The sequence below is a fragment of the Prenolepis imparis genome, unplaced genomic scaffold, assembly GCF_030444845.1.
Source record: "Prenolepis imparis isolate NDT839.2.m4 unplaced genomic scaffold, iyPreImpa1.0 SCAF_4, whole genome shotgun sequence".
NCBI classification, from domain to species: Eukaryota; Metazoa; Arthropoda; class Insecta; order Hymenoptera; family Formicidae; genus Prenolepis; species Prenolepis imparis.
In genome coordinates, this window is record NW_028141162.1 from 18,597,889 (window position 1) to 18,620,623 (window position 22,735).

The 22,735-nt window shown below is 30.7% G+C and overlaps 2 protein-coding genes across 5 annotated transcripts; one reads left to right on the forward strand and one right to left on the reverse strand.

Moving 5' to 3' along the window:
- Positions 1-4,250: 4,250 nt before the first annotated feature.
- Positions 4,251-17,751, forward strand: LOC145934639 (sodium-dependent nutrient amino acid transporter 1). 3 transcript variants are annotated; one of them, XR_014425082.1, is made up of 10 exons: positions 4,251-4,640; positions 7,542-7,926; positions 11,045-11,300; positions 11,675-12,049; positions 14,758-14,947; positions 15,376-15,552; positions 15,646-15,745; positions 15,855-16,126; positions 16,501-16,842; positions 16,964-17,751. XR_014425082.1 is itself a non-coding variant. In XM_083035232.1 (9 exons), exons 1-9 carry the CDS (start codon positions 4,629-4,631, stop codon positions 16,666-16,668), a joined length of 1,935 nt encoding a protein of 644 aa, XP_082891358.1. In that variant the 5' UTR covers positions 4,251-4,628; the 3' UTR covers positions 16,669-17,751. The 3 variants fall into 3 exon arrangements, 2 of the variants coding, with proteins under 2 accessions (XP_082891358.1, XP_082891359.1); XM_083035232.1 differs by having other exon boundaries at positions 16,501-17,751; XM_083035233.1 differs by lacking the exon at positions 4,251-4,640 and adding an exon at positions 5,249-5,704 and having other exon boundaries at positions 16,501-17,751.
- LOC145934640 (sodium-dependent nutrient amino acid transporter 1) lies at positions 17,502-22,606 on the reverse strand. 2 transcript variants are annotated; one of them, XM_083035236.1, is made up of 8 exons: positions 22,364-22,606; positions 21,116-21,332; positions 20,243-20,614; positions 19,690-20,056; positions 18,392-18,491; positions 18,141-18,317; positions 17,747-17,841; positions 17,502-17,642 (listed from the first exon to the last, which is right to left on the reverse strand). In XM_083035236.1, the coding sequence occupies exons 1-8, from the start codon at positions 22,581-22,583 to the stop codon at positions 17,502-17,504; spliced, it is 1,689 nt and encodes a 562-aa protein (XP_082891362.1). In that variant the 5' UTR covers positions 22,584-22,606. The 2 variants fall into 2 exon arrangements, with proteins under 2 accessions (XP_082891362.1, XP_082891361.1); XM_083035235.1 differs by having other exon boundaries at positions 20,243-20,641.
- Between the last annotated feature and the right edge of the window lie 129 nt (positions 22,607-22,735).

Below are 22,735 nucleotides of genomic sequence, written 5' to 3' on the forward strand. Positions count from 1 at the left end.
GGGTTTGAGTCTCCGCTAATCAAGGTTTGAATCTCAGCTAAACAGTGTTTTAAATCTTTGCAGGTTCGAGTCTCCGCTAAATGGATTTTAACATCTATCTCTATAATAGCTACAAATAAATTTTAAATTTCTACAATATAGAAATTTTGAGTTTTACTAAATACAATGCGAAACACACATTTATTAAAAAATTATTATTGCTGAACGTTAATATTTCTAATCAGTAAAACTGGTAGTACAGACATATATTATTAAATACATATGTGTATTAAAAAAAATTAAATTAAATTAAGTAAAAAAATAACGTTTATTTAGGGTGTTCCAAAATTACCGGACAACCCGTGGCAGATTCTTGGAATGATTTGGAAACGATTTTTCCTCACAAGTGAAAATGTCGAGGCACCAATAATTTTCAAGTTATGATAAGCGATTGAAAATAAAGGGTTTTTGGCAAACTAAGCCTTGCGGAAATAAATAATACAACCACACATTCTTCAGTTAATTTCAGGTAGTTTGCTTTAATAGAATTTTCAATTTAAGGCTTACATAGTTGCAGAGATATACCAGGTGTCCATTTTAAAGGACCCACTCAAATATCTCATTGTCAGAAACACTGCGTTAAATCGAAAAATGTTACCTACAAACGTTGTAGGGTTTTGAGGGGGACATAACATAGTAATATTCATATGACCTTGGGCGGCGTCTCCAAGGTCAAATGAAGGTGAGAATGAATTTTGAAAAGAAGAAAAAATATTAGGAAAATAAAAAAATGCTTCAGATAAAAGTTGTTCAAATTAATTAGTAGAAAAAGATGTTATAATAAAAAATATGGGTTTCCATTTAAAAAATTCATTCTCACCTTCACTTGACCTTGGAGGCGCCGCCCAAGGTCATATGAATATTATTATGTTATGTCCCCCTCGAAACCCTACAACTTTTGTAGGAAACATTTTTCGATTTAACGCAGTGTTTCTGAGATATTTGAGTGGGTTCTTTAAAATGGGACACCCGGTATATGACGACAAAAATTGGGAACATGCAAAAAATGATGACCTCGACATATTTTCACTGAGGAAAAATTGTCTTCAAATAATCTTATTAGGAGTCTCCCATTAACAGGTGATTCGGTAATTTTGGGACACCATGTATAAATTCAAAATTTTATAATTAATTATAATCAAGTATAACATTTATATTACCGAAAAAAGATTATTTTAGTATTACATACAACTCTGAAATTTATAATATCGATATATACTATATTCGAACGTATTTAAAAGATTTTAATGAAATTGTACTTTTAATTATAAAAGTAAGAAAAACGTTCGACAAAACTTTTCGTGATCGTTCTTAAACAGATTCTGCATTCATCAGAGATCATCGTGACGATTCTGAATACTTTCACCAGTCTATTTAGTCAATTGTAGGATCTTTTCTAATCTTCTAGCTATGAATTAGGAATAGATGATGTTTCTAGTTTCTAGGCGGTATTAGCGTTCACCTCATATCCAGAGACACAATTGCCAAGACAATTTACATCAGCAATGCCACAGTCCATTGGCGTCCTATTCTTCATAAGATGCTGTTTGCCCTGGGAATCAGTAGTGAGGTCGGTCTTGCCTTCGCCATAATAACCTTGCCTTCACTATAATATTGATCAATTTCTGAAGGTCAGGAACTGGCAGACATATATACGTACATACCTGTTTCTGCGAATTTTTAATCGGCATACGTCACACCAGTGAGCTAATTAAACGCAATTTACGATTTGTTGTAAACCGATAGCGTTATCTTAATAATTGAATGAGTGTTTGCAGGATTGTTCAATTTGTGATAACCTTTATCGATTATTATTATACAACCTCGTTCATCAACCTTTTTCTTTCTGCTGCCTTCGAAATGATTGCTATCGCTTAGTCGATCCACATTATTGTTTATCGTCTAAATTATTCAATTTCAGTCTTTTATGTCGCTAGTTGCTTAAAGATAGATGATACTGAAACGAGATAGATGATATCGAAACGAAATAAATTTTAAGACTGTGCGTGGTCAACTTTTTTAAGTATATATAATGTCGAATATTTATCCTGAAAATAAGACGGTTCTAGCGATCTTATGGCGAAAAGTTTTTTAGAATAACATATTGTTTCTGGAATTATTCTTCTATAATCTTCTTATAAACGTTTGCCGATCTTAAACTATTGAAATACAACAAAACCTTCTATTCTGATTCGACTTACGCGCGGTGAACTATTAAAATTAGATAAAATTATAAAATTCTAATGTTTTACACATATATCTCTCTTTTTCACCAATAGTTGTAGTAGGTTTTGCAAATACTGATGTGGATTTAAGGAGAGACTATTCTTTTCGAGAAGTAAGCGAATCTCAACATTTTTCGTATGAATTATATTTCCACTTGAATATTAATTATTTTCTTTTATATGATGAAACCAGTTTTTCAGCCTTCAAAATCTTGGCGTTCGAACAAAACATAGAAGATTGAAGAAAATGGCTGGCATTCCAAGATCACTCAACCATTTGCGACACGGAAGAGAGAAATAATAACAGGAAAGATAGATCACGATGACGGACTTACTTCGAAGTTTGTTTCGTGTGATTTTTAAGAGATGATAGTTTCAATGATGTTTTATTGATGTTTTACAAACCGCATGTTTTTAATGTGATTATAACATCAATAAATTTTTACTTAGAATTTTACAACATGTTATATTCACTTCTTCGTTTTGCGCAACCAGTGAAATTTAATTTTACAATTTATAACATGTCAATGATGTGTCATGATATTATCCGTGCGTAATGTCATTAATAAACATTCTCTCATGTTTCATGAAAATTACAATCCAGTCGTCCTTGGTACGTAACACTGCTTTCCCTACTCCTAATAAACTATACGTGGAAAAATGTTTAAACTGCTTGATTACATTGCACCGTAAATAACGCACCGAGTGACACACTAACAATAAAGTAACTATAATGTCATTTAATAAGATAAAAAAACAATTTTAAGTATGAAAAATATTAAAATGTCAAAAAGGAAATGTATTATTAGAAGAAATATATGTATCATATATATTTTTGATCCGATCTTCGCTTTTATAAAAGCGTAATAATATCGAAAAATTGCAGAAAAATTATACACGGTATAGTATGACTTTGCCAATATATGATTATCTCAATAATAAATAAAATTTATGTATAAATATTGTATATATAACACACACACATATGTGAGTAAATAAAAAAAATATATTGTAATTTGTAAAATATTTCCATCATGTATGAAATATATGTATAATTACAATAAAATTGTGTTTATCTTCAGGTGTTCCCCTTCCTTTAATGCCTCCAACTTGTCCCCTTTCCTTTAGAAAGGACCTATGTCGTCGTACGCGAAGCGTGACGACACAGCAACTGTGACGCAACTGTGACGTATAGGATTATCCAGAGTATATATAGGAAATACAAAAAATATTTGTTTTATATATACAGGGTTATCTGAAGAAAATCCTTAATCATTACGTATAGTTGGATTTGTCTTGATAAAATCTACAATTTTTGTTAAACAAAAAAAATCAGTTTCTATTAAAAAAAGTGATGATTAGTGAATTTCTTAAAAGTGGCGTTAACATTTAAAGATAATTTTAAGATAAATTAAAATATAAAATATATCTATTAAATTGCAATATAATTTCTATTATAAATATTCTGAAGTTCAATAAAAAAAAAAAATACAAAACAACAATTTAAATGACCCAGTATATATATATATCAGATCTCTTATCCCTCTCTCTCCAAGTCTATACTTATTTGTGTCTAACTTTCCTACGTCGACCGGGAATGCTCATTTTCGCCACTTCATCTTTTCTTTCGCAAACCCTTTTACATTTCTAAATAATTTCTATTTATGGAAAAACCGGAAAGGAGTAACAAGAGAACAAAATTTTCATTTTTGCCTCTTTCATAAATGTATTTCTGCCTAATAGTGACGCTTATCCCACATATATAATATTTATATGATTATTTATACGATATTTATATTCTAGAGGAAATTTTCCGTGTCGCTCTTTCTTTTGCAGACTTTCTTCGCTTGTTTTTCCCCGAAAGTAGAAGAACTTGTTCCATCTCCATTCTACACTTTGTACACTTTATCTACTACTACCTCACACAATTATCTCCTCACGTGGCCGCGGTGTAATGATTCACTTGTCTTTTCTACCTTGGCAATCCTATCCGAAGCTAGACGCGACCAGCTCGTCGCATTCTGCCGCGCGACTCGCCAGCATTCTGTCATCTACCGTCGCGGCGAGTGACATATATTAGTGAATATAGTATATGCGGCAACGATGATCATTATTTTATCACGGGGATTTTTTCGGGGAAATTCGCGTGGGAGAGAACTCATCATTTCGACGCCAGGTTCGATGAAGTAGTAGTATCCTGACAGTCCTCGTTAGGCAGTTCATCATCAACATTGACTTCATCAAGATAGCCTTTCGGAATTTTAGTGTTGATCTCGCGTCCCAGTTTCTTGTTGAGTCTTGTTGCAGCGTAAAGGCTAGCTGTTTCCAATTCTCTCTCAACCGTTTCTCTTCAACGTGACCGTTATGTACGAAACAGTAAGTGAACGATCAATCAAATACAGCCGTTAAGTATTGAAGCAAAAAGTATGAGAAATACAGGCCGGTATTTAATGATGATGATATAATTATTCGCAATATTTAGATAATAATAGTCGTTGCGACCCAGACAGCACAGAATATCCAATGGACGTCCAGTTTTGGTTTTTATTTAGTCCAAATGTCCATGGATATAATATGAATGTTTTAAGAATATCCATTATTAGACGTTCAAAGTATATTATATTTAGACGTTTTAAAAACATTCATTTTACGTACAGCACAGAACATTTCATTTACATTGCAGCAATATTATAATCTTACAAGTTGCAACGTAATATTGGAGAGACATTATAAGAACATGTAACTGTAATATTTTAAACGAAATATTACTGTAACATTCCAAAAATATTATAAAAACAGTATTCATTAATCATTAGTTCTTTTATTTACCGCTATGTGACGCACGAGGCGCTATCTTTCCCGTATTTAAGATTTGTTATGAGAATTATATATAAAGCTTGCAAATATTGAATATTAAGATTATATAATACGCGAATATCTAAGTATTACGGATAAACAAAATGAACTTGCACAGTTTCAACAATTTTTTTTCTTGTTTCTTTTGGATGTTTACAAGATTTCTGCAATTTTTTGATGCTGTATGTGTACTAAAATAGGTATATTCAGTACTCTAAACTCTAAACATATAAATTTACATATATACCTACACCTATCTACTATAAAATATACGTTCAATGTTCGAAGCAGGTCCAATTTTAGTTCGTTTAATCCTTAAAATGGACATGTTTCGGTTGTCCAGAAAAGTAACACTGGACATTTCTAAAATGTCCTAAAGATGTCGAAGGCTCTAATATGGATGTTACAAAACGTCCAATATGTACATTTTTAATACGTTTTTAAAACGTCACTGTGCTGTCTGGGGATAAATGTGAGAGCACTGACAACGTTTTATCTACTATCGCTCTTTACTGCATCGAGTGTATTTCTTATTCTTTTTTTTTCTTTTGATCGTCATCTCGCGGCTCGCGAAGTGAAGCTCGGTAAGTGAAAGTTATCCTAAACAAATATACGTATTACAGCGTCTCGTAGGCAATCGAGCTGAAAAAGAACGTGATATATACACCTGTGTAATTTAACAGCGACCTCAAAACGAGATAAAATAATCGTTTTATATTGCTATCACACATACAACAAATGTAACGATATATAATTTCAAGACATAACAACTTGTATATTTGCCGAGTAATCCACGAAGAATTTTCACTCAAATATAAAGCGATAAAATTGTCGTTCGATATCTTCGTTATCCTCTTTGTTTGTTTTCTTTTTTTTCTTTTAATTGCTTGCTATAATTGCATTATTTATTATGTATAGAAATATCCTGCTAATTGCATCATTATCGCGTATAGATATTTGAAAAACCGATCTTTCTCGTTGACCTTAATTAATTACGACTAATCTAATAGCTATATAAACATATGCTTCAAATATTTGTTCAATGATTACAATTATCCCTCTAGCGATTTCAAAGAAAGAAAAATTTTTGACATTTTTTAAAAATATCATACTCATTTGTACTGATCGATATTTTTTATTATAATTGTTAAAAAGTATTACACTAGTTTACAGCCAAAAATTATTTTAAACCAGACAACGTGTTTCTTATAGATCTTTAAATGTTCGAAAAAACGATGCCGCAAACCAAATTTCATTAGCACGTCGCAGATTTCCAAAATAATTGAGGTTTAATGTGTAAAAAATGGCTTTTTTGCAATATTTGAGATTTTTTTGTAAAAAAGGTTAACGTTATCTGAAAAGTTTGATCAAATATCATGAATGTATTGTTCATCTCTTATAAAATGCATTTTTAAAAATTTCAATATTACTTCTTAGCCATATAAAAGATTAAAGCTGGAAATTACTTTTCATATGGAGATGTTCCTGAGGAAATAAGGTTTTTGGAAAAAAATTTTTCCAAAATTGATTTTATTTGTCCTCCTTTACATAAATATACATTTAGTGGATATACATTTTAAATATACATTTAGTTCTATCACTAAGTTACACTATATCACTATATGTATATGTATCGATAGCCCTAATTACAAATTATGAGTATGATTATATAACTTCATCATCATAGGCGGAATATTTGTTATCTCAGCAAAATTCTATTTAAATCCTTTCTAATATGACTAAAAAGTAAGATATCGAAATAAAAAAAATCATAATTTATATAGAATGAATTTATATAATTTATGATACATTCATAACATCTGATCAGAATTTTTAGATAACATTAACTTTTTTCACAAAAAAATCTTAAATATCGCAAAAGAAGCCTTTTTTGCATATTAAACCTCAATTATTTCAGAAACCTGACGTGCTGGTGAAAATTGATTTGCAGCGTCGTTTTCAACATCCAAAAATCTATAAGAAACAACTTGTCTGGTTTAAAATAATGAAAAAAATATTTTACTACCGTCAGAAAATTTAAGATCAAAAAAATTTGTAATTTAATTTATTATTTCTTTCCAAAAAATAATGCAAGCTATTTTTACTTTTATGGTGTTATAACATGATCTGTTATAACATGATCAAAAAAGAAACAATCAGCGGAATGTCATATTTGAACGTGTAAAAATAAATTATTCTTTCGAGGATCTTTATTTATTACTTTGGTCTTAAACTTTCTGACGGTAGTGTAAACTAGTGTTATTATTCTTATCTCACACTGAAACGTCTCCACCTTCCGTGTGCATTTATATAAATTAAAATAAATAAAAAAAATAAAATAATTAGCATTAAAAATAAATAAAATAATGCATAGATTTGCATGTGTTCCAAATACAAAATTGTTTGCATATAAAATTGTAGAACGACGAAAAGCAACAGGGCATCGATAATGTCGCTTTCCAAATAGATGAGCCTCATATCGGGAAAAATGGCAGGAGAACGTATTATTCCGGCGGGGATTCGACGAGCGTCCTGGATGTGCAGATCGTCGAGTCGAAAAAGGACCGGGCGACATGGAACAACAGCGTGGAATTTCTTATGTCGTGTATCGCTATGTCGGTCGGTTTCGGTAATATCTGGCGATTCCCGTTCACGGCTTACGAGAATGGCGGCGGCGCCTTTCTCATACCGTACGTGATTTTACTTTTTCTGGTGGGAAAGCCATTCTACTTTCTGGAGATGATCATCGGACAGTTTTCCGGCAATTCATCCGTCAAGGTCTGGAGCATGTCGCCGGGTTTTATTGGTAATTTCTCTATCTGATTTATTCTCTATTCCCTGGACAAAATATATGCAAAAGATAAAAAATATCAATGAGAATTATGTAAACTCTTTCGAGCAAAAAAAATATCTCGGGCTTTACGGGAGGGGATTCGATCTTAGAACTATCTCCCTCTCATCTCTCATTGTCAGTAGGCATCAAACATTTCTCTCACTGACAAGGGAATCTCATGAACCCAAAAATTCTAATTTTTAAACCTTATGTATATACATACATACGTAAGGGGGATGAATAGACAAATATAGAAATTTCTATTTGCTGCCCAAAAATGATTCTAAGAGATGAAATCATCCCTCGTACAGCGGTTTTTTGCTTTTCTCGATATATCTCGAAAAGCATTTGAATATCAAAAATGTTTTATACGAAAGTATTATGATAAGAATCTCTATTTAACCATATTAATAAAATTTTTTTAAAATAATTTTTTCTAAGATTAAAAAAAAATTTTTTTTTTCAGAAATTATTTTTTAAAAATATTTTTAAATGTGGTCAAATAAAGATACTTTTATCATAAAATTTTTGCATAAAACATTTTTTTTATATTTTAAATGTTTTTTGAGATACATTGAGAAAAAGCAAAAAGCCACTCTACATATAAGAAGGTTTCATCTTTCATCCCTTAGAATCGTTTTTGGACCGCAACTAAAAATTTCTAAATTCATTTAATTATCCTTCCTACACGTGTGTAAAGTTTCATCAAAATCAGAATTTTCGGATTTGCGAGGTTCTCTTGTGAGTCTCTTAATCACTCATCACCCTACATATTTTATATAAAAATATTTTAATATTAATAAAATATTTTTAATATTTTAATATTTTAATATTTTATGAAAATAACAGGTAGACAATTATTTCGACCAAAAACTGGCATCAATATCTTTATTAATTAAATTAAAACACTACGTTTCGACTATAATTTTTAGTCCTTTTCAAGTGCTATAAATAATACAAACATCATTGATTAACATCGCAATAATGACATCACAAGAATAAAAATGTAAGATACATACTTGTTAATATAAATCGAATAGAAATCAAGAGAACGAGTACAATACATGTCGTTATGACATTCTGTCAATTACTGTTGAGAGGATGACGACAACCAGATATTTTTAAACGATATTAATAACATTATCATAAATAGGGCTAAGGTTATCTGTGTCTATTTGTAGGTTAATCTTATTTTTATGTTTTTTTATGAAAACCACATCCACATAAATACAAAATTAATTGCATTAATAACTTAGTTGACAGAGCCATTTTATTGTCAGATAATAGATTTCATAATGATAACATTAAAATTATCAAAGACATTTTATCCAACAATTGTTTTCCATCATTTGTTATCAATAAGTATATTAAAAAAAGACTACGGATTCTAAAGAATAAGGAAAAAAATGATGCAATTAATAGTTCTGATTCGAAAAACAATGGTGATAAGGGAAAAAGATTTGACATGTTTTCACATATAATTTTACCTTATGTTAAGAATCTAACAGATAACATATCTAGAACACTTAATAAAAAAGGATTAAAAGTAATATATAAAATTCCTAAAAAATTAAACACGCTCATTAAACGTGGTAAAGATGTACTACCAATTATGAACAAAACAAATATAGTTTATAAATTAGACTGCAAAGATTGCAATGCTTCTTATATAGGCCAAACAAAAAGACATCTTAGCACTAGGATAAATGAACATCGGAATAATGTAAAAAAACATGAGTCATCCCATTCGGTGGTCAGCAAACATAGAACTGAATGCAACCACGACTTCCGGTGGTCGGATCCATGTATTCTGCATGGTGAGAAAAATAAAAGAAAAAGAGAAATCGCCGAAATGTTTTTCATAAAAAAACAAAAAAACATAAAAATAAGATTAATCTACAAATAGACACAGATAACCTTAGCCCTATTTATGATAATGTTATTAATATCGTTTAAAAATATCTGGTTGTCGTCATCCTCTCAACAGTAATTGACAGAATGTCATAACGACATGTATTGTACTCGTTCTCTTGATTTCTATTCGATTTATATTAACAAGTATGTATCTTACATTTTTATTCTTGTGATGTCATTATTGCGATGTTAATCAATGATGTTTGTATTATTTATAGCACTTGAAAAGGACTAAAAATTATAGTCGAAACGTAGTGTTTTAATTTAATTAATAAAGATATTGATGCCAGTTTTTGGTCGAAATAATTGTCTACCTGTTATTTTCTTAAATTCTCACTGGCGAATAACAATTACTCAGAATTTATTTAATATTTTATATTACATATTTTATATTTTTCACCCTACATATTTTTTTATTTTATAATTTTTTCTGATTGCCTACATATTTTCTATAATTCATTGCACGAAGTCATTTTCTACAAATTACACATTATAATTCTCTCTACAACAATTCCTTTGTTGTGAAGATACAATCGTCATAAGCTTATGCAAATTTTGTTTTAGAGGAAGCTTTGTTTTCGTGAAAAAATTTTTTTTCAGATTTCTATGCCTGTGTTCAGAATGTTCCAAAACATCGAAAAATTACATCTTTTTTTAAATGTCTGTATATGTGTGTGTGTGTATGTATGTGTTCACCCACTTTTCTGAAAATTTAAATGTCTCAAGAACTGTTTGAATTACATTAAGAATTTTTAAGGTTCTCAGTATCAATATATATAAAAAAAATTAAAGGATCTGTTTTAAAAATAATCGACCAAACTAGCCAAATTTTATTTATTTATTAGATGTTAATACGACGTTTCGACCATATGTTTGTGGTCCTTTTCAAGTATAAATTTGATAAAAATTGTTCGAATTGCATCATTAGATAGTGTGGTGTCGATATGAAACTTCATCAAAGACAGTCTTTGAGGAAGCCAAAATTGAAAAACCAGCTTGCTCATAGAGGAAGCTTAATGAGTGAAATAGAAATGGTGAGGAAACAAAGTTTCCAATTTGCACAATTTTTCTTTCAATCGAACGATTTACGTTTTGGCGACTGCATAAAGTCGATGGCGACCTTAACACGCGTACTGTATTTTCATTTAAAAAAATAGAAGTTTCTTACAATCAACAGGAGTCGGATGGGCGCAGTTCTTCTCGACAATCGCTTTAGCGACCTACTACAGTTCACTGATGGCGTTGACATTTTATTATCTGATTGCTTCTTTTTCCGCCGAGTTACCTTGGGCCACTTGTCTAAAGGAATGGGGCGACACGTGTGTCGATTCAAGTACAAAGAGAAATCACAGTGCGGAAGGAAATGTCAATATTCTTGATAATCTCTTAAATGGCAGCAACAAATTTCAAAGCTCAGCCGAATTATACTTTACGTAAGTGTTTTTTTAATTCGAACCAAATAAAAAACGGGATACCTGCAGATGTCCCACTTATCGCAATCTTTTAATTTTATCTATAAGCTAACGAAGAGCCATATATGGCTCTTAAAACAAAAATATTTGATAAATTAATATTGGAAGCTTTCCAACAAGTATGACACAGTATGACACAGAATATCATTCTATCTTTGTTGTTCACTGATATTGAAGGAAGATAGAATACACAAGATAGATACACTGTGTAACACTGTGTCCTTGTTGGAAAGCCCCCCCATAGTGAAACCTAATTTGTGTGCATATTGTTGATAAGCATAACAATAGAAAAAACCCTAATTCTCGATATTAAATCAAGATGAAACGATTTACAGACGAGTGGTTTTACATGAGAAAGAGAACATCGACGACGGGATTGGATGGCCGGATTGGAAATTGACGCTCTGCCTTCTTATCAGCTGGGCGGCGATTTGCATGGTGATCTTCAAAGGTGTACAAAGCTCCGGGAAATTTTCCTACTTCCTCGCCATTTTTCCGTACATCGTACTGATCTCACTGCTGATTCGCGCGGTCACTCTGGATGGCGCTATGATAGGGATCCTCTACTTCATCACCCCAAAATGGTCGAAACTCTTGGAGCCGACTGTTTGGTACGCCGCGGTGACGCAATGTTTCTTCTCGCTTTCCGTGTGCTTTGGCAGCATCATTACGTATTCCTCGCACAATGGATTCAAGCATAACATCTATAGGTGAGAAGAAAAAAACAATTGTTAACAAATTTAAATGATAAAGAGTTTTAAAATATGCATAAACTGTTCTCGACATATAAAGATAGAAGAGGAAGATGCTAGCATGTAAACACACATTCTCTTACACAATTTGAATACATATGTATTGAGTGTGAATTTCAAAAACAGCACAATGACGTTTTAAAAACGTATTAAAAATATACATATTGGACGTTTTGTACGTATTTAACATCTCTATACTAGAGCCTTAGACATCTTTAGGACATTTTAAAGATGTCCAATGTTACTTTTCTGGACAATCGAAAAATGTCCATTTTAAGGACTAAACGGACTAAAATTGGACCTGTTTCGAACATTGAACGTATTTTTTAAATAGGTTTTATATATGTAGGTTTATATATAGGTTTTTTTATATGTATATAGAGTACTGAATATACCTATTTTAGTATCTCATGCAGCACCAAAAGATTGCAGAAATATTGCAGACATCCAAAAGAGACAATAAAAAGTTCATTTTGTTTATCCGTAATACTCGAATATTCGGCTACTATTATAATAATCTTAATAGTCGATTTTTGCAACCTTTATATATAATTCTCATAAAAAATCTTAAGTACGAGCGCATCGCGCGTCGCATAGCGATAAATAAAAGAACTAATGATTAATGAATACTGTTTTTATAATAGTTTTAGAATGTTGCAGTAATATTTCTCATAATAAAATATTACAGTTACATGTTCTTATAATGTCTAATGTCTCTCCAATATTGCAACTTGTAAGATTATAATATTGCTGCAATATAAATGAAATGGTCTGTGCTGTATGGGTACGTAAAATGAACGTTTTTAAAACAAAATAATATACTTTGAACGTCTAATAATGGATATTCTTAAAACGTTCATATTATATCCATGATCGTTTGGACTAATTGTAAATAAAAACCAAAACTGGATGTTCATTAGGACATTCTGTGCTGTCTGGGATAATTACACACATTCACACATATATTTAATATGTATATTGAGTACCACTGATTTCTACATATAACTGGATGTGGCATACTCCAATAAGCCTAGCTATAAAAAGTGTGACCAATAGAACAATGGAAAGCCATTAAAGTTGTGGGCTGTGTCTACATTTTTGGGATGAAAATTTGAATTACTGGGTATAAAATAGTAAAAAATGTATAGCAATAAAAGAGATTAACAGTTATTTTAATTTAACGTACAATGAATTAAGAAAAAAATTAATGTGTTAAAAAATGAAATCAATTATTCTAATATTTATTGTTTATAAAATTTTTTAAATTTGTTAAAATATTTATTTAAATATTTCAATAAACTGTATTACACATTAAAATTCGCAAATGAAAAGAAACCTACATAAAATTGGGTACCTAATAGTTTTAAATTAAGAAATTTAATATTTAAAAAATATATATGTTAAATAAAAAAAAATCTTGTAAAAATATGAAACATTTTAATTTAAATAAAAAAAATATTAATTAAATAATAATATATTTATTAAATATTAATTTATATAGATTTAACTGTATAGACTTACCTATGAAATGTTCATTCTTTATTTATTGCTTTTTCACATTGTTTTCCAAAATATATGCATTTTTGCACCATTTCCACAAACTCTGCTAAACTATCTTTATTAAAAATATTTTTGGATTAAATGAGAAAATTTATCGTTTATAATATAACCAAATTTCAAAATGGCTGTCAATAAAATGTCAAAATTAGCGCCATTTGTAGACAGAATCCATATATATATATAATATACTTTTTTTAAATGAGATACATTTTTAAATAACTTGTTATATTAGGTGTAAAAATAATGTCGGTTTTTAACCTTTAATTTCAAATGCATATATCTCAATTCAGAATAAACTTTTTTAATCGAAATAAGAACTGTTATAATCTTTACACCTTTGCAAACGAGAAATATATATTTGTTTAGTCCAATAATAAAAAATTTTAGAGTTCTAGAATTAATAAATTCTTTGAAGGCGTTTTCAGCTACTGTTTGATTGTTAAAGATTTTTTTCTACAAGAAGCTGTCAAGATAAGTGTTAGTCAGTTGGCGAAAGATTCGATGAATATGCTAGATGAGATAGGATTTCGTAGCTTCATTTAATTTTTTTTAGCGACATTTGTGAGGTATGTGGTTGAGTGTTACTTGTGGAGCAATATTGGACCTAATAATTTGAATCGATTTAATAATTTGAAATTTTTTTCGAAATTTTTTAAACCAACGTTGCACTGTACGTTCATTAACGGTTCCTTCGTCAAATACGTCATTGATATTGCGAATCCACTGCTTTGCAGCTTAGTCTAAAATCATACAAAAAGTTACTTGAATTTGCCTGTTTTTCCATTTCTGTTTCAGTAGTTTAAACTGGCCACAAATTAACATCAATAATTGTTATAAATAAATAGAGCGAAGTTTGTGCTTTAACATGGTGTATATAATATGAACATAGTTGAATAAAACTTTATGATAAAATAAAGCGCTAAGATTAAAAATTACAAAAACCGACATAATTTTTGCACCAATCTAATAATAAGAATGTTTCACGAACACTTGACCACAATTTCGTGATTCATTATGCCTGTTTTCTTTTTATTTTGCTCCAGTAATATCCAGTATATAATTTCTCCTTCTCCTTTCATTGGTTTACTAATTATGTACAAATTTAGAGATGTGATAATAATTACTTCGCTGGATACGATTACGAGTTTGTTGGCTGGCTGTACAATATTCGGGATTCTCGGCAATCTGGCGTACGAGTTAGGGGTGGATGATATATCCAAAGTGGTCAGAGGTGGAGCTGGCCTAGCATTTATATCTTATCCGGACGCAATTGCAAAATTTAGCTTTCTGCCGCAGGTATGTTATTTATTTTATCATATATGTATACAAGATGTATGATAAAGATTGTACCAATAACGCTCGTGAGCAGGTAGAGCACAAACCGAACAAAATCCTTTATCATTTTGCAGTTTTCGCAATAATTAATAAGAATTTAGTTAAAAAAATCTAAATTAAAGATCGCAACACGATAGAGGATTTTTCTTTGTATATTATATATATATAATATAATGTTTGTTATTATAATATTAAAGTGCTACATACATGCACATAAGTGTTTCTTCTAAAATTCAAAAATATCGCGGAATTATTTTTTATCTCTCTCTCCCTTTCTCTCTCATGTTATATTTCATTATTTATATTATTATACTGATTATATATAATATAAGAGTAATCCCTAAACAAATATTTTTTTCTGAAAAATAAAATAATGAATTTTGTTGCAGCTATTCGCCGTACTGTTTTTCATAATGATGTTTGTCCTTGGTGTCGGTAGTGCTGTGGGCATGATTACGGGAATCATCACAGTAATAAACGAACAGTTTCCGAAACTGAAGACTTGGCAAATTGTCGTTCCGACCTGTACCTTAGGATTTTTAATTGGCATAGTTTACGTAACACCAGTGAGTATAAAATTACTGATCAAAAGGGAATTAGTTAAAAAAATTCTTGTATAAAAATTGATTAATTAATTAATTAATATCTAAATTTTTCAGGGCGGTCAGTTTATCTTAACTTTAGTTGATTATTACGGTACTTCATTCGTCGTTTTCATCTTGGCGTCGTTCGAGATGACCGGAGTGGTATGGATATATGGTAAAAATAAAAAAATTAATTAATTAATTTTTATTTAGATTTTAAGATACTTATTAATTATTTAAATATTTACGGAATGACAAAGTTATATGGTATTATTTTTTGGTAGGATTTGAAAACTTTCTGGAGGATGTGGAATTTATGTTGGACCGACACCTGAGCGTCTACTGGAGGATATGTTGGCTTATAATTACACCATTGATATTAATGACGATTTTTATTTACACGGTAGTCACGTTGTCGCCTCTAACCTATAGTGGAAGATCATTTCCGGGATCCGCGCACGCCGCCGGATGGACGATACTTTGTATAGGTGTTCTCCAGATACCGCTGTGGATGCTGATCGCGGTGCTGAAGAATCGAAAATTGCCACTCTCGCAAGTAAGTCGATTTATTCGAAAGTTAGCAGAAAGTTTGCAATTTAGATATTTGTATAATTCAAGATATTGTCTACATTTTAATAGATAAGCGCATTAAAAAATTTATTTTATTTTAAATAACTTAATTAATACATTATACGGACAATTTTGATTATTTGTAGAGAATATTTTTTTAGGAAAACTCTTTACAAAGATTAAAAAACTTTTATATAAAAAAGTGTAAAAATAAAAGATAATTTTTATCAATAATAGTAATTTATTGTTCCAAATGCTTGAAGAATTATGCTTGAAGGATTTTCGAAAAAAATCGCTACATTACAAGAGATTAAAAATTGTTAAAAACAATTAAATTCACTTTGTTACACTTTGTTTAAGATGTTGAAGAGAGCTTTTGCACCTGCGAACAAATGGGGTCCACGGGAAGTGCAACAGCGCAAAGATTGGAAGATCTTTAAGGAGGAGAGAACGAAAGCTCGGGAGAAGCGAATTCAGCCAATCTGGAAACAAACACTTTGCGTTCTCTTAAACATGGAACCAAAGTAGAGAACGCACAATTTTTTTATGCTATACACTTTAGAATTGTTTGAATTTTCAGCAATTTTTTGCCGCACCAGGATCCATGGCAGAGAAAAATTGACGAATGTATCTAAAAAAATTCGACCACGAAATTGCTAAATTTTTTAATTGCGTGTATAGGTGGAAACATTTTAATATGATGTACGTTAATAGATGTATAATTATCGTTAATATATAATTTTACATTTAAATTTTATAGTATTTAAATTAAAAGAAATATTACTCTATACAATATATATGTATAATACAATATGTATTTTAGATAATTACAATTGCGTTCAGTAATAGTGCAATTAATTAGCGAATTCTGATGTCGATAATGGGAGACGGAAAAAGTTTGACAAATTTTTGGTTTGTATCACGCTGAAATTTTTTTTCTTTATTATTTAAATAATTGTCTTCGAGTTCTTTTTAACCATTTCATTTAAAACATCTTTAATAGAATCATGAAATCAGCAAACCATTAACTTTTTTTTAATTTAGTAGGAAGAATTTTTAACTCCAAACCTTTCCTCTCCAACCCTTGGGATTCGCCAGTAGTAGAGAATTAATATGTAGTTGATTTCATTAAGCCTTTTTGTATAAATTTATTTAATGCATATTTAATTATATTTAATTATTATACCTAATAATGCTTGTAATGTTACACTATGTACAACGCAATTCGCGATAAAGAGCTGCGATATTATTTTGAAATCATTTTATTCGATCACTATATATAGTTATTGTGATTTGTGTGTAGTATAACATAATACTATTTGTGTGATTAACTGTTTAATACTGTTTTATAATTTTAATTGTCAATTATTGCCAAACAGTGTTGCTATAACTTTTGATTTTTTCGCGCACATTCGCGATATCTCTTTTGATTGTTTGAAGTCTTTCCATTTATCGTATTTCTTTGGATCTTTCGGGCCCCAATTGGCGTTCGGTTTAACTATCTGAAATTGAAGAATAATTATTTTAGATTTACGAAACATTTACAAACATTTATGTTAAAACAATATTTAAATAAAATGCATATATATATATAAGTGCTAATTACATTTAGCCATGTCTTATTTTTATTTCGAATTCCGACAAAAATCATTCGTAAAGGCAACGGGAGAATCCCTAAAGCCAAAAGCGTCCAACCCGCAGCTGTAAAAATTGAATAAATATTTTAATATTAATTGAGATATTTAATATTATTATATATTTAATTTATATTTATAATTATGTATTTGATATTGATATTAATATAATTTATTTTAAAGAGAAATCATCTCTTAATTTTCTATAAGTTCATTCTATAATTATGTATAATAATATTAATTATATAATAATAATTATTATAATAATTATTATTATATAAATATATAATAATTAATTCTTCAATTTAATTATAATATTAAAAATGTATACATAATTTATAAATAACGTAGGTATTAGATGTATACCGTATGCGGATGTTGGATAATATTCATCGTTGTACATGATCGGTGTTAAATTAATCAGGAAATAAATCAAAATGATAAATAGAAATAGAGGAGTCAAGTAACACCAACAGAATTTCCAATAAAAGAATGGCCGTCGTCCCACCATAAATTCGATGTCGTCCAAAAAATTATCGACGCCTGACGAATCGAATTATTTGTTCAATAATTTCATAAAGCAGCTTCATAAAAGAATAAAATGTATTATAGATTACCGTATACCCAGGAAATAGCAATCACTTCGAAGGAAGCTAAAAATACGATAATGAAAGTGCCGCCAAAGTAATCTACCAGATTAAGAATGTATTGACCACCCTGAAATAATTTCGATAAAAGTTCACAGTTTGATAAAATATAAAACATTATTATTATTAAATAACATTATCATAAATAATTATTATTTGTTCTAATAATGGAAGGCTCGTCTCGAAAACGTTTGAAGAAACACACAAGATAAATCATTATTCAATATTGCTTGCTTATATAAACCCTCTCTTACTTTGATAATATAATTTACAAAAAAATTTTTTTTTTCATTATTTTAAACCAGACAAGGTGCTTCTTATAAATTTTTGGATACTGAAAACAATACCGCAAGCCAATTTTTACCAGCACATCAGATTTTCGAAATAATTGAGGTTTAATATGCAAAAAAATTGTTTCTTTGCGATATTTGAGACTTTTTTGTGAAAAAAGTTAAAGTTATCTGGAAATTCTGATCAGAAGTCATGAATGTATTGTTCATCTCTTCTATAAAATGCATTTTTTTGCTGAGATAGCAAATATTCCGTCTATGATGATGAAGTTATATAATTATACTCATAATTTATCATTTAGGGCTATCGATACACATACATAGTGTAACTTATCCGTGATAGAGATTCCACTAAATGTATATTTATATACATATAAGGTGTTTTATTTTAATTGTCCACCTTAAATTTTTCGAAACAAATGCATTTTTGAAAAATTGTTCCAGACTAAAGTTGTATGATTTAAAGGGGGACAAATAATAGGGACAATAAAATCAATTTTGGAAAAAATATTTTTTTTCAAAAACCTTATTTCCTCAGGAACATCTCCATATGAGAAGTAGTTCCCAGCTTTAATCTTTCACATAACATGGCTAAAAAGTAAAATATTGAAATTTTTTAAAAATTCATTTTTTATGGGATGAACATTACATTCATATTTGATCAGACTTTCCAGATAACATTAACCATTTTTACAAAAAAATCTTAAATATCGCAAAAGAGCCATTTTATACACATTAAACCTCAATTATTTTGGATATCTGATGTACTAGTGAAATTTAATTCGCGGCATCGTTTTCAGTACCCAAAAATCTATAAGAAACACTTTATCTGGTTTAAAATAATTTTTAAATCTGACTGTAAACTAGTGTAATTTTAATTTTGTTAATTTTTTTATGAATTTTTTTAGATGAATTGATTTTTATAGATTTTCTTTTATTTTTAAAGAAGGAAAAATTTTCTTTTTCTGAAACACTTACGGGCGTGCAATAGACAATGCCGATTGAGAAACCAGAGATCGCAACACCAGCGGCAATCTTCCATTGATTAAGCTGCGGGAATTGATCTTTAATAACACTGACGACAACATTACAGAAGGCAACGATGGTGCCTATACCCAAAACAAAGAGCATCAGAAAGAAGAGTACGGCGAAAAGCTGCGGCACCACCGTGAACTTTGCCAAAGCTTCCGGGTAGGATATGAAAGCTAGACCTGTTCCGGCGCGAACGACGCTGCCAATGTCATCGGTACCCATTTCATGAGCGAGATTACCCAGAATTCCAAAGATAGTCGTGGCTGCCATCAAGCTGGTACAAAGATCCAGAGTCGTCACAATCGTACAATCTCTGCAAGAGATCCTCCACTAATTCTCTGATAAACTTGTTATGCATATTAAACTGTAGACTGTTGGAGATTATTAAACTATTTTTTAGATTTTGTTTAAAAATTCTTAGCTTAACTATAGTGACTAGTGTATTAAAAAGAAAATGGGACTCTATGAAAATGTGTTTGATAACGAAAGTAACATGTACCTGGACGTATTGTGTTCGAAACTGTTGTAGGAGGAGTACATGGTCACTGCGCCAAAGCACACGCCAAGGGAAAAAAATGATTGGGTGACAGCGGCATACCAAACCGCTGGTTCCAGAATCTTGTGCCACACGGGATTGAAGAGGAAGATGATGCCGTCCACCGCTCCGTCCAGTGTCACCGCTCTAACCAAAAGACTAATCATGATGACGTACGGGAAAAGGGCCAGAAAGTAAGCCGCTTTACCGGTACTCTTTACACCCTTGCAGATCACGACGTAGACGAATATCCAACTGATCAGCAACGCCAGGACCAGCTTCCACGAAGGTGACCCGAGCCCGTTCTCGAGTCCCGTTTCATTAAGGACGACTTTTCTAAACATACATGTGTAGCATAGATGGCTGGAAATGTTTATTTCATTTTTTTAATTTCTCCTGAAGAATAATAAAAATCCCTCAAGAATAACAAAATAAGTAAGACTAAAAGTAAAAGAAAATTTTAAAATAATCTAAAATAAAAATTCAAAAATAAAGATAACGGTAATGACAGAGATGAAGAAAATGATATACAATATGGTAGAGAGATAATATATCGACGATGCAATTTAATGATGCATTATACATTATATACATATGTATGTCATTATCACGTCGCTTTACAATTGTAAGAGATATGAGGGAATTCTGATTCTGAATCTCATTAAGCAATAAGTTCCCCAGAATAACTCGAATACGAATGGGTCCTGATAATTTATGTGACGTACATGATACGCGGGGTGCGCATATACAAACAAGTGTAATAATAGCGTCAGATAATAAATAAGACGTAAAGAATAAAAACTACTGTAATCTCGCATTGTACGAAGATTAATGTACCTAAAATATAAATCAGCGGAACTTCTACTTCCGTTTTTCGCATGTCCGATGACAGTCGATGAGCTATTGAAGCACGCGTCATCCCATTCTTCCCAACAATAGGCCCACGGAAGTTCGGACTGGCAACTAGCCACCATGTAGTAGAGTGTCAAAGCCATAAGGCCACAATAATAAGTAATCACGGAGAATACCGATATTATTACGCCATAGCCAATACCTGGTAATAAATATTAAAATCTATTCTCATATAGATCTAAGTATTTTTAAAAAAAACACTAAAATGTACGTTCTATATTCGATCTATGTATTTATATCCACATTCGGCCAAAAAAAAAACGGTACACTTAAAAAGTAGTTAAAAATTAAAAGTTCAAGAATTTATAACTCAGCTCATAATTTTGATATTGAGGTGTTTAAAAAACGAAAATGAAGCTTGGAGTCTGTAGTTTGAGAAAATTTTAGTGCCGATTACGTGCAATGATCAATTTTGCAATGAAATGCAAAAATTTCTGAATTGCACGGCGTAGATCAGTTGACGTAGCTCAATGGGATAAAAAGCACGTGAAAATTCAAACTTTTCTCTTTAAAATGCGCTTTGGCGGAACTTAATACGATAATTTTTTGCTGAGTTATCTCAATTTGAAAAAAGGCAGTTTTTTAAAGACAAATTATGATTTAAAATGTGTATCTGCTATCTTTATCAATTCGAACCGTTGCAATTCTATTCAAGAATATTGTATTGAATGCGGGATGTTTCAAAGCGATGCAAATCGTGCCGGGCATCTTGCGCAAACAAAGTCCGAATAACATATTTGCGAGGTTTTCGCCGGTACGAGTACGGTACTACTTCCTCGAAGATCGAAGGGTATCCATGAGAATTTCCCCGGTTCTCACTCTGTCATTTGTCATTCCAAAACTGATCATTGCACGTGATCGACACTGAAATTTTCTCAAACTATAGACTCTAAGCTTTATTTTCGTTTTTTAAATACCTTGATATCATAATTATTAGCTGAATTATAAATTCTTGAACTTTCACAATTTTTTACTACTTTTCAAGTGTACCGTTTTTTTTTTGTCGAATATATATGTGTATGAAGTTATCTAAATATTCCAATTTTATGTATTTGATTGAGACATATAACTATAATATCTAGATATATATTCGTATTTTTAATTTCATTTCGACACCTTTTTTCCAGCATTAATTAGATTGTAAGGGTTTTCTTCTTTTAGGTGAAAAAATACCTTGGAATAAAGGCGACACGGACCAGATTTGGACGCAGGAGCTGCTGGTAAATTGTCCGAGGATCATCTCCATGTAATAAAAGGGTTTGCCGATGACGAAGAGTACCACTATATAAGGAATGAGAAAAGCACCGCCGCCGTTTTCATAAGCTGTATAAGGAAATCGCCAGACATTCCCAAGACCGACAGAGAACGCCACACAGGACATTAGAAATTCCATTCCATTCTTCCATTGCGCTCTCTCATCCTAGTACTCTGCGTTGATACCACTGCTTTAATCGATATCGAAATTGATAAGTAAAATTTTAAAGAGAAAGAGAGGGAGAGAGAGAGGGAGAGAGTGAGAAGTACTCTGCGTTGATACCACTGCTT

Excerpts from the sequence above, each read along its gene's own strand:
- LOC145934639 (XM_083035232.1), top strand. Across the intron at positions 12,050-14,757 it reads TTCAAGCATAACATCTATAG|AGATGTGATAATAATTACTT; the intron begins GTGAGAAGAAAA and ends GTACAAATTTAG. Across the intron at positions 14,948-15,375 it reads AATTTAGCTTTCTGCCGCAG|CTATTCGCCGTACTGTTTTT; the intron begins GTATGTTATTTA and ends ATTTTGTTGCAG.
- LOC145934640 (XM_083035235.1), bottom strand. The coding sequence starts at position 22,583 with ATGGAATTTCTAATGTCCTGTGTGGCGTTCTCTGTCGGTCTTGGGAAT. Across the intron at positions 20,057-20,242 it reads TTCGAACACAATACGTCCAG|AGATTGTACGATTGTGACGA; the intron begins GTACATGTTACT and ends GATCTCTTGCAG. Across the intron at positions 17,643-17,746 it reads AAAATAAGACATGGCTAAAT|ATAGTTAAACCGAACGCCAA; the intron begins GTAATTAGCACT and ends CTTCAATTTCAG.